General features: G+C 29.2%; 1 protein-coding gene across 2 annotated transcripts; it reads left to right on the forward strand.

Moving 5' to 3' along the window:
• Positions 1–1,036: 1,036 nt before the first annotated feature.
• On the forward strand, positions 1,037–7,520 carry LOC110643524 (probable methyltransferase PMT7). Of its 2 annotated transcripts, none has more exons than XM_058143956.1 (7): positions 1,037–1,402; positions 3,146–3,560; positions 3,723–4,012; positions 4,972–5,355; positions 6,039–6,269; positions 6,385–6,523; positions 7,126–7,289. In XM_058143956.1, the coding sequence occupies exons 1-6, from the start codon at positions 1,237–1,239 to the stop codon at positions 6,480–6,482; spliced, it is 1,584 nt and encodes a 527-aa protein (XP_057999939.1). In that variant the 5' UTR covers positions 1,037–1,236; the 3' UTR covers positions 6,483–6,523; positions 7,126–7,289. The 2 variants fall into 2 exon arrangements, with proteins under 2 accessions (XP_057999939.1, XP_057999938.1); XM_058143955.1 differs by having other exon boundaries at positions 1,038–1,402; positions 6,039–6,285; positions 7,126–7,520.
• Positions 7,521–13,002: the final 5,482 nt, after the last annotated feature.

Raw genomic sequence — 13,002 nt, forward strand, 5'->3', positions numbered from 1 at the left:
AGCATTAGCATCATTAATGAGGGACACAGATTCTAGACGAAGACATATCTCCTCCCGCAAATAAAAAGACAGTAAATTCCAATTCCAAGAAGTCCCTTCCCAAAACAAAGCAACTGAGTGACGAAGTAGTTCAGGAGGGATTTGATGTACTGCAGCTGTAATTAAAGGACCATTTCCCCAAAAGTTCATAAAACGCCCATTACAAACCACATTATAAATACCTTGTTGCAGAACTGAAGAGCTGTTAACAATGCCACGCCATATGATAGAGAAATTCTGCTTTGCAACAAAGTTATCCAACCCAGTCTGCGAACCGAAGTATTTCCCTTTAATAACATTAGACCACAACGCACCCTCCTCTGTTAAGATACGCCAACTAAGCTTTAGAAAGAAAAGCTCATTCACCTCCCAATAGGAATGAATAGCCAAACCTCCATGAAGAAGAGAGAGAAATTGTAAGTGCGTAATTAAATTAAGCTTAGAGTATAAAATGATTTGTAATTAAGATTTTGTAATTTAATACTTCAAAATTTCAAAATATATCAATTCAAATTTGTCAGCTTGTATTCATTGATTAGGATAATACATAAGTATTTCGAGTAGAATTATAATAAAAGAATTTATCAAAAATAATAAAAATTAATCTTTATATGCAATAAGTATACACGATCACCCTAGACCCTAGTCACGCATGGACGGGAACGTTCCTCTACAGCTCAGTTACCATGAAAATGGATTACAAGCCGTTACTCACGATGTGATCACCGCTGTCAGACTTCAGGTCCTGTTTCCTTGGCGCTAAGGAAAATCCAAAGGTACAAGCCTGCGAAGCAGACCCCATTAAATGAAGTGACAGCGCGCGCATTCCTTTTTTCAAAGTATTAAATATGCCCTTTTCTCTTACAAACTTTCGATGTGGGATTTCTTAATCTTTCTTCAGGGTTTAATTTGTAATTTCGATACCTAAAGAGCAGTGTGGCACGCGCTCCTCACATGACAAAAGCCGGCTATATTAATTAACCGATCATTATTTCATTAATTGATTCAATTATTAATCTTCCACAAATTAAATCGCAGCACTGACCACAGGGAGAGCGAGCGTACTGGTTCAGGTGTTCTTCGAGAGAGAGAGAGAGAGAGAGAGAGAGAGAGAGATCTGGAAATGGCGAGTTAGTTCCCCTGGTTACTCCAAGCTTAAAAGTGAATCCAAAGATCAATCCACCGACAGAGAGAGAGATGGGAGGGTACGCTTTGGGTTCGGCTTTTGATTCCAAATCAGGGCAGATGATAATGGTGGCTTTATTATTAATGGTGGGCTCATTCTACTTAGGCACTCTCTTTGGCAACAATGCTCCCATTTATGTCTCTCAATCATCCTCCTCTAATTCCTCTTCCTCTCCTGGTATGTTTACATCTTTTAGTGTAGATCTATTGCATGATCTTCATTTTTTTTTATTCTTTCTCTTTTTAGAGCTGAGTTTTGGGTGGAAGAATTATTTATTTATTTTGCATTAGTATAGTTAATTACTTTACTAGTCTCACTTGAGCTCAGTTTTATTTATTTTCTTTCTTTGTTTGGTATTGCAATTTGCTATTAAGTTGGAGTGTAGGCTGCTTAGAGTATTGTATAATTGGAAATTCTAATTTAACCAGTTTCTATTTTTCAATAAACCCCATTAAAATTGTAGAGAATGGGAAAGTTATGGGGAAACTTTGATTCCATTGGCAGCTTTCACTGCCCGATGTGACTGCTTTCGAATGCATAAGTGGTTCAATTCTATTAGGTTTACTACTTCACTGTCTCTTTTCTCTGGATTGCAAATGACCATTTGCATCCGCTTGTTAAGACTGAAGATTACTTCTAGTTCTTAAGAATAATGATTTGAAACATCATTGATTAGACTCTTTAAAATCAGAGGATGGTTGGAGCAGTTTACAATCCCCTGTTAAGAATCTAGAATTTTACAAGAATTCAATTCAATTGATTTCTATTTGGTCAATTCCCTGTTTAGAATGAAAGGATTTAATTCTTTTTAACTTAAAAACAAATTCATTTCAAAGAAAAAGAAATCATGCATGATTGTGTGAGAATTTAATTCTTGCAAATGATTTATTCCAAACGAAGCCAATAAGATTCTAGAAATCTGACATTGACTTTTTTTAGCATAGTATTGAATGAAACTGCTTATCACCACCAAAACGATTCAAGTTAAGGATATTGAATAAGATCTTGTTGAAGCGGTAGCTTTATGTAATTCTTTATTGGATCAAGCGTTATTTGATCTTTGTACACGCATTTGATGCAATGATGAAGTGAAGTGTTCGAGTCTCATTGCATTGGTTGAGATTTTTTCTGGGATCAGATTTTGTACTTGACATATTTCATTTCGGCAAAATGTCCAATTTAGCCCTTTTGTCCAAATTAGCTCAAGAAGTTTCAATTTAAGCTCAATTTAGCCTAAAAATTAAAATTTATTAGCTGAATTTCTTAATTTCTTGATTTAAATAAAAAATTAATAAATTCAATTTCTTAATTTTAGGACTAAATTTCTTGATTTCTTGATTTAAGCCAAAAAATAATAAGTTCAATTTCTTAATTTTCTTTATTTTAATGTTATATTGAGCTTAAATTGAAATTTCTGGGCTAAATTGGACAAAAAAAATTGAAAATGGGCTAAATTGAACTTCTTCATTTCAAATTTGCCAGTCCTGCATAGCAGCATGTATCAAATCACATTTACATACACACACATTACCAACAGCAGTTTAAGTAATATTAAATAGAACCATGTCACTTAGAATATGCATGTGAGCTTGTTTTGTGGGTGTTTTCTTTTCACCTAAACTGCAATTTAATTTGTAATGGCCTCCAAGAAAGTTGTGGCCATTTGACTATCATGAAGTCCTGCACTTTATTTGTAATATTGATTTTTAACTACTTTTGTCCTTCTAACATCAAAAATAACAACAATTAAGCCTTAATCCCAAACTAGTTGAGGTTAGCTATATTGATCCTTTTTTTCACTATAAACCTACTGCAACTCTCCTCCTCACCGCTTGGGAGTGGCTATGCTTTGCTAGGCTCACATAAACATAGTTTACTTTTGCCCTTCTAAATGAAATATTTTGTCTTGGAAACTTGCAGATTTGTCCACGTTTCACAACAAAATTACGCTTGCTTACCGCAAAACACCGTTGTTGATCCCTGAAAGTGGGATGAATATATGTCCCCTGAAGTTTAATGAGTATATCCCTTGCCATGATGTTTTCTATGTGAAAAGTATACTCCCAAGCTTAGATCTTTCTAGACGAGAAGAGCTAGAGAGGCATTGCCCTCCACCTGAAAAGCGTCTATTTTGCTTGGTGCCACCTCCAGAAGATTATAAATTGCCAATAAAATGGCCAACCAGCAGGGATTATGTGTGGCGAAGCAATGTTAATCATACACATCTTGCTGAAGTCAAAGGAGGACAAAATTGGGTGCATGAAAAGGACCAATTATGGTGGTTCCCAGGAGGCGGTACACATTTCAAGCATGGGGCACCCGAGTACATTCAGAGGTAACTTTGATTATCTTTTCTTATATATCTTAATACCTTTGAGCTGGTTTTATCATTTGATTACATTTCCATTATCCAAGAACTGGATTGGTTTCATATTATGTATAAATAGTTAAATGCATTTCTTTTCCTTTTTTTTTAAAAAAAAAAATCTAAATGCAGATTAGGAAATATGACAACTAATGAAACTGGTGATCTACGTTCAGCTGGGGTTGTTCAAGTTCTGGATGTTGGCTGTGGGGTTGCTAGCTTCTCGGCTTATCTCCTTCCCTTGGATATACAAACAATGTCTTTTGCTCCCAAAGATGGTCATGAAAATCAGATTCAGTTTGCTTTAGAACGGGGAATTGGTGCTATGATCTCTGCTATTGCCACAAAGCAATTACCATATCCCTCTAGCTCTTTTGAGATGGTTCACTGTTCCAGGTGTCGTGTTGATTGGCATGAGAATGGTATGTTGCTGTTTCATACATATTTATGTGCACAGTGGTAGAAAATTTTTCAATATGAAAAAAATTACATATCAGAGTCAGACAAAATTCCTGCAAAATTCCTAATTAGAATAATCTTGCAGTCTTACTGCAATGTTTTTTTCCTATCTAAATAATTTTTATCTAAAAGAAGTTATGACTGGTTACTGTTTATTTTGGTGGATGTAAAGTAGAAAAATTAAATTGAAAATTACTTGCCAAAGGAAGGGATCGCTGATTTGTATTTGTTCTGGTGGTTATAGAGTAGCAAAAGAAACAAGTGGAGTGGGTGAGGGGAGACCACAGTTGTGGTATTAGTGGTAAAACAAGTATGAATATCTAAATGCATCCATCAAATTTTTTTTTAGCATGTTTGTATATCTGTATTGGTGTATGCATAACCTTCCACGTCATTGTGACCAATGCAGACTATCAAATCAGTTGAATGGATGATGGATGCAGTGAATATGTTTGACATGCAGATGCTATTTAAAAGTCTATGTGGTCTTGTAGAGTTGTATCTAAATAATCGTGTTAAGGATATTTAGAAGATCATAATGATTTATTTATTTATTTATTTTATAATATAAGAATTGTAGAGACAAGTTTAAAGTTAGTTTTTTAGTCTACGTATAGAAGAACCTTTTAACAGTCCTGCAGGGTAAGAGGAACATACAATACATCAGAATTCCCAGTTATAGAAACTAGTACTTCTTTTTCCCATTTTCACTTCCCTTCAAATTCTCTTGTGGGTGATATATTTTGATTCTGGATTTGTTTCAGTATAGGAGTTGTGAGAAGCTTGATTGACAATGCCTCACTCTACATCTTTATTCTTTATGATAATCTTGAGTTTGGGAAAGGTTGATCTTCTAATTCTTCTTCCATATTTTCACAGAGTTCAATGAATCTAAATTTTATTGTTATATTTTTCCCTGCAGATGGTATTTTACTGAAAGAAGTTAGTCGAGTTCTGCGATATAATGGATATTTTGTCTATTCATCTCCTCCTGCTTACAGAAAGGATAAAGATTATCCACTGATTTGGGAAAAATTGGTCAATCTGACTTCAGCAATGTGCTGGAAACTCATTGCTCGAAAAGTTCAGACAGCAATCTGGGTTAAACAGGAAAATGATTCATGTCTAATGCACAATGCCAAAATGAAGCTCATAAGTATATGTGATACTGTGGATAATATTAAACCATCATGGAATACACCGCTGAGGAACTGTATAACAAGAAGAGATGCACAAACAAATTCTCAGAAACTCCCTCCCAGGCCTGAGCGTCTCTCTTTATATTCAGAGAGTCTCATCAAAATAGGTATTTTTCTATCCCTTAACCTTTTGTGAGCTTAAATAGCTAACTTTTTATCTCTTCTTTTCCTCATTCAGTTCATTACCCTGCTTCATAGCTAATAACTTTTTCACTTGAGACATGCTTTTTTTTTGGGGTAAATTTAAAAAAAAAAAAAAAAAAAAGACTAAAACTAAAAAAGATGCTTGAGTTCTAAAATTGTGCATTGTGAGATTTTCAGTTGTATGGTGATAAGCACAGTGAAAAAAAGAAAATCAGACCAAATGCATTTGGAACCCTTGTCCTATTGTCAAATGCACAGTTAAACCCCTATTTCTTTTTTTCTTTTTATTTTATTTGATTTGACGCACATACACACCCAAAAAAAAAAAAAAACACTGTTGTTTTAGGAGCTATAAGTCCAATTCATGTCGACTGGATATAAAATAAGGTAGCAGGTTAGCTACTAAAAAGCAACTTTTTATTGCACTTTGTTAATTTTGAGAAAAAAAAAAAGAAAAAAAAATTTAGTTTGCATATTGAATATTGATTTTTTGAATTTAAAAAAAAAAATTGTTGTGATAACAAATGACTTGTCAATCATGAACCCTGATGTTTAGCCTCATCATTTGGAATCATCTTTATGATTACTCAGAAATATATTTGATACATTTCACTTTGACATTAATTTCTGGACATGCTTATTGCAGGTATTAGTAAAGAAGAGTTTGTTTCAGATGCCATGTTCTGGAAAAATCAAGTCAGAAATTACTGGAAGCTGATGGATGTTAGTGAGACAGACATACGAAACATCATGGACATGAATGCTTTTCTTGGTGGATTTGCTGTGGCTTTGAACACATTGCCTGTTTGGGTGATGAATATAGTTCCTATGAGCATGAATAATACATTGTCTGCTATTTATGACAGGGGTCTCTTAGGTGCTTTTCATGATTGGTAAAAAATTGATTATCGAATTCAGATGGTTGCTTTATGCTAATTTTGATAGATATCAGTAGTAATATACAAATTTTGTTATGCACATTTTTACTTCAGGTGTGAACCATTCTCTACATATCCTCGCACATATGATCTGTTGCATGCCAATCATCTCTTCACGCATTATAGAAACCATGGAGAAGGTTGCTTACTAGAAGATATCATGCTGGAGATGGACCGTGTTATACGACCTCAGGTATTTTTTTTTTCCTGAATAAATATCATTCTTAATGCTTATAAATACTGAAGAATTAAAAATTTAAATGCTATAAAGTGAGTGAAGAATGATATGGGCCTTTTGAAACTAGCTGCAAAGCCATGCCCCCTTGCGTTTGAACTTCTTTTGTCATCATCTGCTTACTACACTATTGTACTTTTTTATATGTCCAGTGTGTGTATGCATCATACTGTTCATTGATGCATATTAACTCTGCTACCATCTCCAATTGTAATTTCTCCCAAAGTATTTCAACATATATATCCATCTGATGATTTGGGGAACAAAACAAATATTAATATCTAATTTTTTGTTGGTAGTTTTCTTAAACCTTACTCGGGGCCATTTTGCTTTTAGCTTATTTTATTTTGTTTGTTGTTTATCCGATGTTTTTAGTTGCATGGTAACCTAAAATTGATCTTAATTTCTTTCTGATTTGTGATGGTAATTCTTTATTCTCATTGCTTATTTTGTTTTCTATTTATTTTTACCATTGCATTGAGTATTGATGCATTCTTACATTTCTAAATGTCTGGATGCTGGTGAGTCAGGACTCATATTGAGCATATAAATATATGCAGGGATACATTATCATTAGAGATGAGGAAGCAATTACCTCAAGAATCCATGATTTGGCTCCAAAATTTCTATGGGAAGTTAAATCACATTCTCTGGAAAACAAAGAAAAGAAGCTTGAAACAGTGCTAATTTGTAAAAAGAAGTTTTGGGCAATCATATAAGGTGTGCTTGGTGCTCCCATATATTTTCCTACTGACAGGTTTTCTCTCAACTTAGAATAGGCTACTATTACCTTGCTGTCTTCTTTAATATTGTCTTCTCTTGTCCCCTTGTATTGGCATATGCTTATGAGCCTGATAGAATGAAGTCAGCTCATAAGCCTATAATTTATTCATATTTTTGTAATTATTTCATTTGTGCTTGTTAGTTTTTCAGATAAAGAGAAAATTTTCTGCCATTAGGGTATTTGAGCAATAAGCTTGTCATTTCTGAACTGGAGAATACATTTCTTGTTGGGCCTTGGCCCAACAAAAATATTAGATTAGGCCCTTGTGGGGTAACACATGAGACTACATCCAACTGGGCTTGTTAAAAAATTGGAAAATTTTTGTGTTTAAAAAAAATAAAATAACTACGTGTATCAAATTATTACACTGGTGCATTCTATATTTGCAGATAATTGCAGGGAAGAAGGAAGAAAAAAAAAAAGAAAAATGAAAGTTCTAAAATTAAAAAAGATATTATAGTGGTTAGAATTTAATTCAATTAATTAAGAAAATTAAGTCATTTTAAATAAATGAATTTAGATTAAAAAATATATTTATTTGATTATAAATTTATTTTAATTCAAATTTATAATATCATTGACTTGAATTCTAATGCAATAGCATAACAACTAAACCAAATTACATTGAAAGATTTAACAAGTGAATGAGTACTTGTGGTCAAGGTGTGGGGCTTTGGTATCTTTATAGATGTTTTGGACAATGTGATTTGTCTGCTATGAAAAATCAGAGATGCATGTTTCTAGGGCTTTCTTTCTTCTAATGTCCTTGGTTCATTTTTCACTATGATATGTCTGCTCAATTATACTAGCTAGCTACGTCCTAATTAATTGGATATCAATGTGGCAGTTGTATGGTTTTTTTTTTTTTTTTTAAATAAATTAATCCCTAAATTGATGTGTGTTCTCATATATATATAATGAGGTGAATGTAAAGATTAATAAGTTTTATCTCTATGTACCGAATTCGTTTCGTCTTGAGTTCTAGTTTTAATTGAATTTAAATGAAAAAATAAATTATTTAAATAATTTAGGATTTCTTTTGTTTCAAGTAAAATTTTTTTTTAAAAAATATTTTCTACATTTTTTAACTTTTGGGGTATTTAAAAAAAATTACTCTATATTTTCTTTGTCAAAGAAAAAATTAAGTTATTTTTTAAAAAAATGATTTTGTATTTTTTATTTTTTAAATTTTAATAATTTTATTAAAATACAAAAATATTTATATATACATAAAATAAATATATATATATATATATATATATATTATTAATTTAACATTACAATTCATAGAGTATTTTTTATACATAGATTATTTTTCATGAAATAAATAGTCTAAATCTTATATAAAATTTATATTAAAACTTCAGCCAAATGATTAAAAAAGTTTAAATCTTTATAATCTTTTTAGATTTTTTATAATATGGATTAAGTTAAAATTAATGAAAATAATAAAATTTATTGAATAAATTAATAAAATTAAAAAATTTTATTTAAAATTAATAATAAATACAAAAATTTATATTATTTTTAGTTAAATTACTTTTAAAATTAAGATAATATAAAAAAATTAAAAAGAAATTACAATTTTTTTTCATTTAGCCTAAAACTTTTTGACATATGGTGTTTATTATATATAAAAAATTGAAATGAATTGTGGCATTAATTTAGATTGAATAATTAAGTGAGTAAATACATATGAAAGTGTGTGTCAGAGAGGTGTTAATGTATGTTGGGGATGAGTTGGGTGATTGTCCAAGACGTAGCGCATGAAAATGCAACAGGAGAAGAGGGTAAATGATAGAGAGAAGGGTAGGAAGGGAAGCGGAGAGGGCCATTACTAAAAGAGAATTGACAAGACAATACAACCCCACGCTGGTCGCTGTTACACGCTCGCCATTATTTGCTTTTCCCATTGCTCGAGTTGACCCTTTGGCTTCTTCTTCTTCTTCTTCTTCTTTAATATCTCTCTGTGCTTCTGCCTGTTTTCTGTCTTTGTTCTCTTGTCTCTCTTTATCTTTTCTTTGGATAAATTCAATCGTCTCTATTCACGTGCTCTTAACCCTACACTGTGTTTGGAAAACTTGGAGGAAAAAAAAACTGATATAAATTAATAATTAATTATTTTTCTTTTTTTTATTAGAAAGAAAAATCAGAAAAGTAAGTTTTAAATAATAAAATATTTATTTTATCCTCTCTATTTATAATTAAAATAAATAATTACAAAGATAAAAATACAATTTTTTATTATTTTATATTTATTTTCTCAGAGAGTTATTTATGAGTCTAACATAATTTTTTTTTTATCTTTTTCCTTCTTAAGTGATGAAAAAAGTTCTCAAACTCGTTCCAATTGGCTTCGAACCCAATCATTTTTTCTCAACTCTGTCTTGACCCCTGATATTGTGCTAGCGGAGATAGGGAGATCTTTCCTTCACTCCGTATCTTGTAACTCGACCCACACAATGACATTATTATTTTTCATTAAAAAAATAATTTATTTTATATATATTTAAATATTATAATTTTGGTAAAAAGAAATATAAATATATTGTTAAAATTATGTTTAAAATTTGTATTTTTTTAATTATATTTTATTTTTTAATAAATAAATATATATTATATACTAATAAATTAAAATGAAAAAATAAAATAAAAACAAAACTCCCCCCCACCCCCTCCCGGTGAGGAAATTTTCGCCTTGACTCTGAACTCTTGTGGGGCATGGACAAGAAGAGCTATTCCCACTTGTCCAGCTCTGTTGCTATTCCTTTTTTTTTTTTTCTTTATTTCCTTTCTTTCCTAAATAATTGAGAAATAGAAAATTCTTTTATTTTCTATTTTTTTATCCTTATTTTTCACTAATCTAGGGTGTACAATCAATTGGTTTAGCCTCAAACTAAACTAAACCACAAAAACTAATGTATGGAAATCATATAGAATAGAAACGGAACTAAAATGATAAAGAAATGGAATCAAACCAATTCAGTTCGGTTCTTTAATTTTATTTAGAATGCCAAACTCAAGTATGATGGATGAGATCGAAACTTGAACGAAAAGAAAATTTCAGTCTATAATGGAGAGATGAGAAGTTCATATGCAGATGTAGTTGAAGAGGAAAAAAAATAAAAAGGATGAGTTCAAAATTTAAATGGATTTCATATTTCAATTTAAGTGCCTGTTTGACATTAAGTTTAGAATGTCAAAATTATTTTTTTAAATAAAAGTACAATTTTAGATATTGTTAACAAAAAAATAGTTTAGAAAAAATTATTTTGTTATTCTTGTGTTCTTATTATTAAAACTTATCAAATTTGATTTTTAATTATTTTTTAATACTCTTTAACTTGTATATTTTAAAAAGTAATTTTTTCAATAAAAGTTTCAACAGCAATGTCAAATAGACCCTAAGTATGGATAAGGTTGAAACTCGAAGGGAAAGAAAATTAGATGAAGGAAGGCCAAAAAAAACAGAGAGAGCGTGAGAGGAGAGGAGAAGAAAGCCTTTGGTATTGACTGGTTTAGGGTGGGAGTCTGGGAGGTTTGATTTTGCCAATTGCGTGAGGAAAAAAATGAGACTAAAAAGCCAAAAAAAAGTTTTATAAATTATTCAATTTGATTAATTCTTTTTTTTAATAAATTAATCGAATTGAATTAATAAATAAAAAATTTTAAATAATAATTGAAATTAAATTAAAAAAATAAATTGATTAATTCAAATTTTGAATTAAAATTAAAATCTGCTTACCCTAAATGGAGGGCTAAACTCCTTCCTCATAAATAATTATTTGCTTGTATTTTTTATTTTAGAATTTAAAATTTTTACCAATAATCACTTAATTATTATATGATAAACAAAATAAATATATTTATATATATCCTGTCATCCATGTTGTCAAAAGTTAATATAAGTCAATTATACATAACGTCTTTGGTTGATTATTATTTTGAATATATGTGATTAATTGGAGATAGTTTATAATTAAATATACATATATAAATATATTAAAAGTATATAATATATCTAAAAAAAATAAAAAAACTTATATATAAATTCTGTTCTCGATTCAGTTTCAATTTGATTTTATACGATTTCAATTTAGTTCTTAATGAAAAATCAAAATCGAATTAAAATTTTAAAATAATTTCGATTCAATATGATTTTCATTGTGGTTCAAGATTCCCTTAGAATTAGAATCGTGCACAACCTTATTTTTCTATGAGAGATGAAGTATCTAATTATTTTTCTTATCTCTAAATGCATTAATTATTGTGACATGAGAATAAGGCGATATTTACTACACATTACAATAACCTCTAATTTCTTGCCTCCTATTATTATTATTATTATTATTATTATTATTATTATTTGAAAATATTATTCGTTAATTAAATATTATTATAGTTATTGATTTAAACAACTATAAGGTTTTCCAAAAGAAATTCTTGATTAGGTTTTGCTTATGCAAGCAGCTACGTACATTTAAAAATATTATTAAATTAATATAATTTGTAGGAATGAATTTAATTTAATAGTATTTGATATCAACTTTAAAATAATAAAATTAATTTAATAGGTATTGCCCAGAATCTTCACAACAATGAGAAGTCGCCCTTCTCTTTATGAGGTTCTAACTAACAAGTAGTTACAGCCACTTAGGAATAGCTTCAAGATAACACTATTTAGGAATATTCTCTAACAATTAATAAGAATTCAAATCCTAAATAATATTAACTTAAAATTAACAATATTTTATGATTAACAATGAGATTTAATTTAATAATACTAAAATTATTTTTAAAATTGTGAAGTCTCAAATTGAAATTAATTGTGCTTAAAAAAATATTTTATGATTTCATATAATTTTGGTTAAATGCAGTGGTTTTTTCTGGGAATAATATATAAAAAAAATAATAAATATTATTGAAAATTACTTATTAATTTATCACACATAAAATTATATCATTTTATTTTAATAAAGTTTATTATTGAAAAAATTACAATCAAATTTCAAAAACAAATAATCTTTTAAATGCACAACATATTTTTTTTTATCTCAATTTATTTTAAATTTTATCAAAAAGAGAGTTTAATAATTAAATTTATAATGGGTTAACATAAATAAATACATATAAATACAAAGAATATTTTGAAAAAAAAAGGATCTGATCCTTCATTTTGTGTTATATATATATATATATAAAAGGAGAGCTTAACTTACTAATTATCAGTTTCTTCCTTTAATACTATTATACTAATGTTTTAATTTACCTTTAATCAATTATGTTAAAAAATAATAAATCATATTTAGTGGTCATTGATTTGTAGCTTATAGTCATTGTTTTATAATTTATAGTATATTTTATATATATAGATAGATTAGAAAGAAACAGAATTCAAAAACCAAAAAGTCAAGTAGTATCAACTATTAAAATAAAAAATAGTGACAAGGTAAATGTAATTATTTGTAGATATATACTAAAATAAACTTCCAATGTTGATTTTGCATATGTTTTCTTTTATCTTTATTTTTTTACTTGTCTTTATTATTTATTTAATGATCATCATTATGATACTATTTTATATTTTTGTAATATTTTTCAATTGTTTATTTTTATGAATAATGATATATTTTAATTATATATATTAATTAAT

This window comes from Hevea brasiliensis, chromosome 3 (genome assembly GCF_030052815.1).
Source record: "Hevea brasiliensis isolate MT/VB/25A 57/8 chromosome 3, ASM3005281v1, whole genome shotgun sequence".
Taxonomy (NCBI): Eukaryota; Viridiplantae; Streptophyta; class Magnoliopsida; order Malpighiales; family Euphorbiaceae; genus Hevea; species Hevea brasiliensis.

Excerpts from the sequence above, each read along its gene's own strand:
- LOC110643524 (XM_058143955.1), top strand. The coding sequence starts at position 1,237 with ATGGGAGGGTACGCTTTGGGTTCGGCTTTTGATTCCAAATCAGGGCAG. Across the intron at positions 4,013-4,971 it reads TGTTGATTGGCATGAGAATG|ATGGTATTTTACTGAAAGAA; the intron begins GTATGTTGCTGT and ends TTTTCCCTGCAG. Across the intron at positions 6,524-7,125 it reads ACCGTGTTATACGACCTCAG|GGATACATTATCATTAGAGA; the intron begins GTATTTTTTTTT and ends AAATATATGCAG.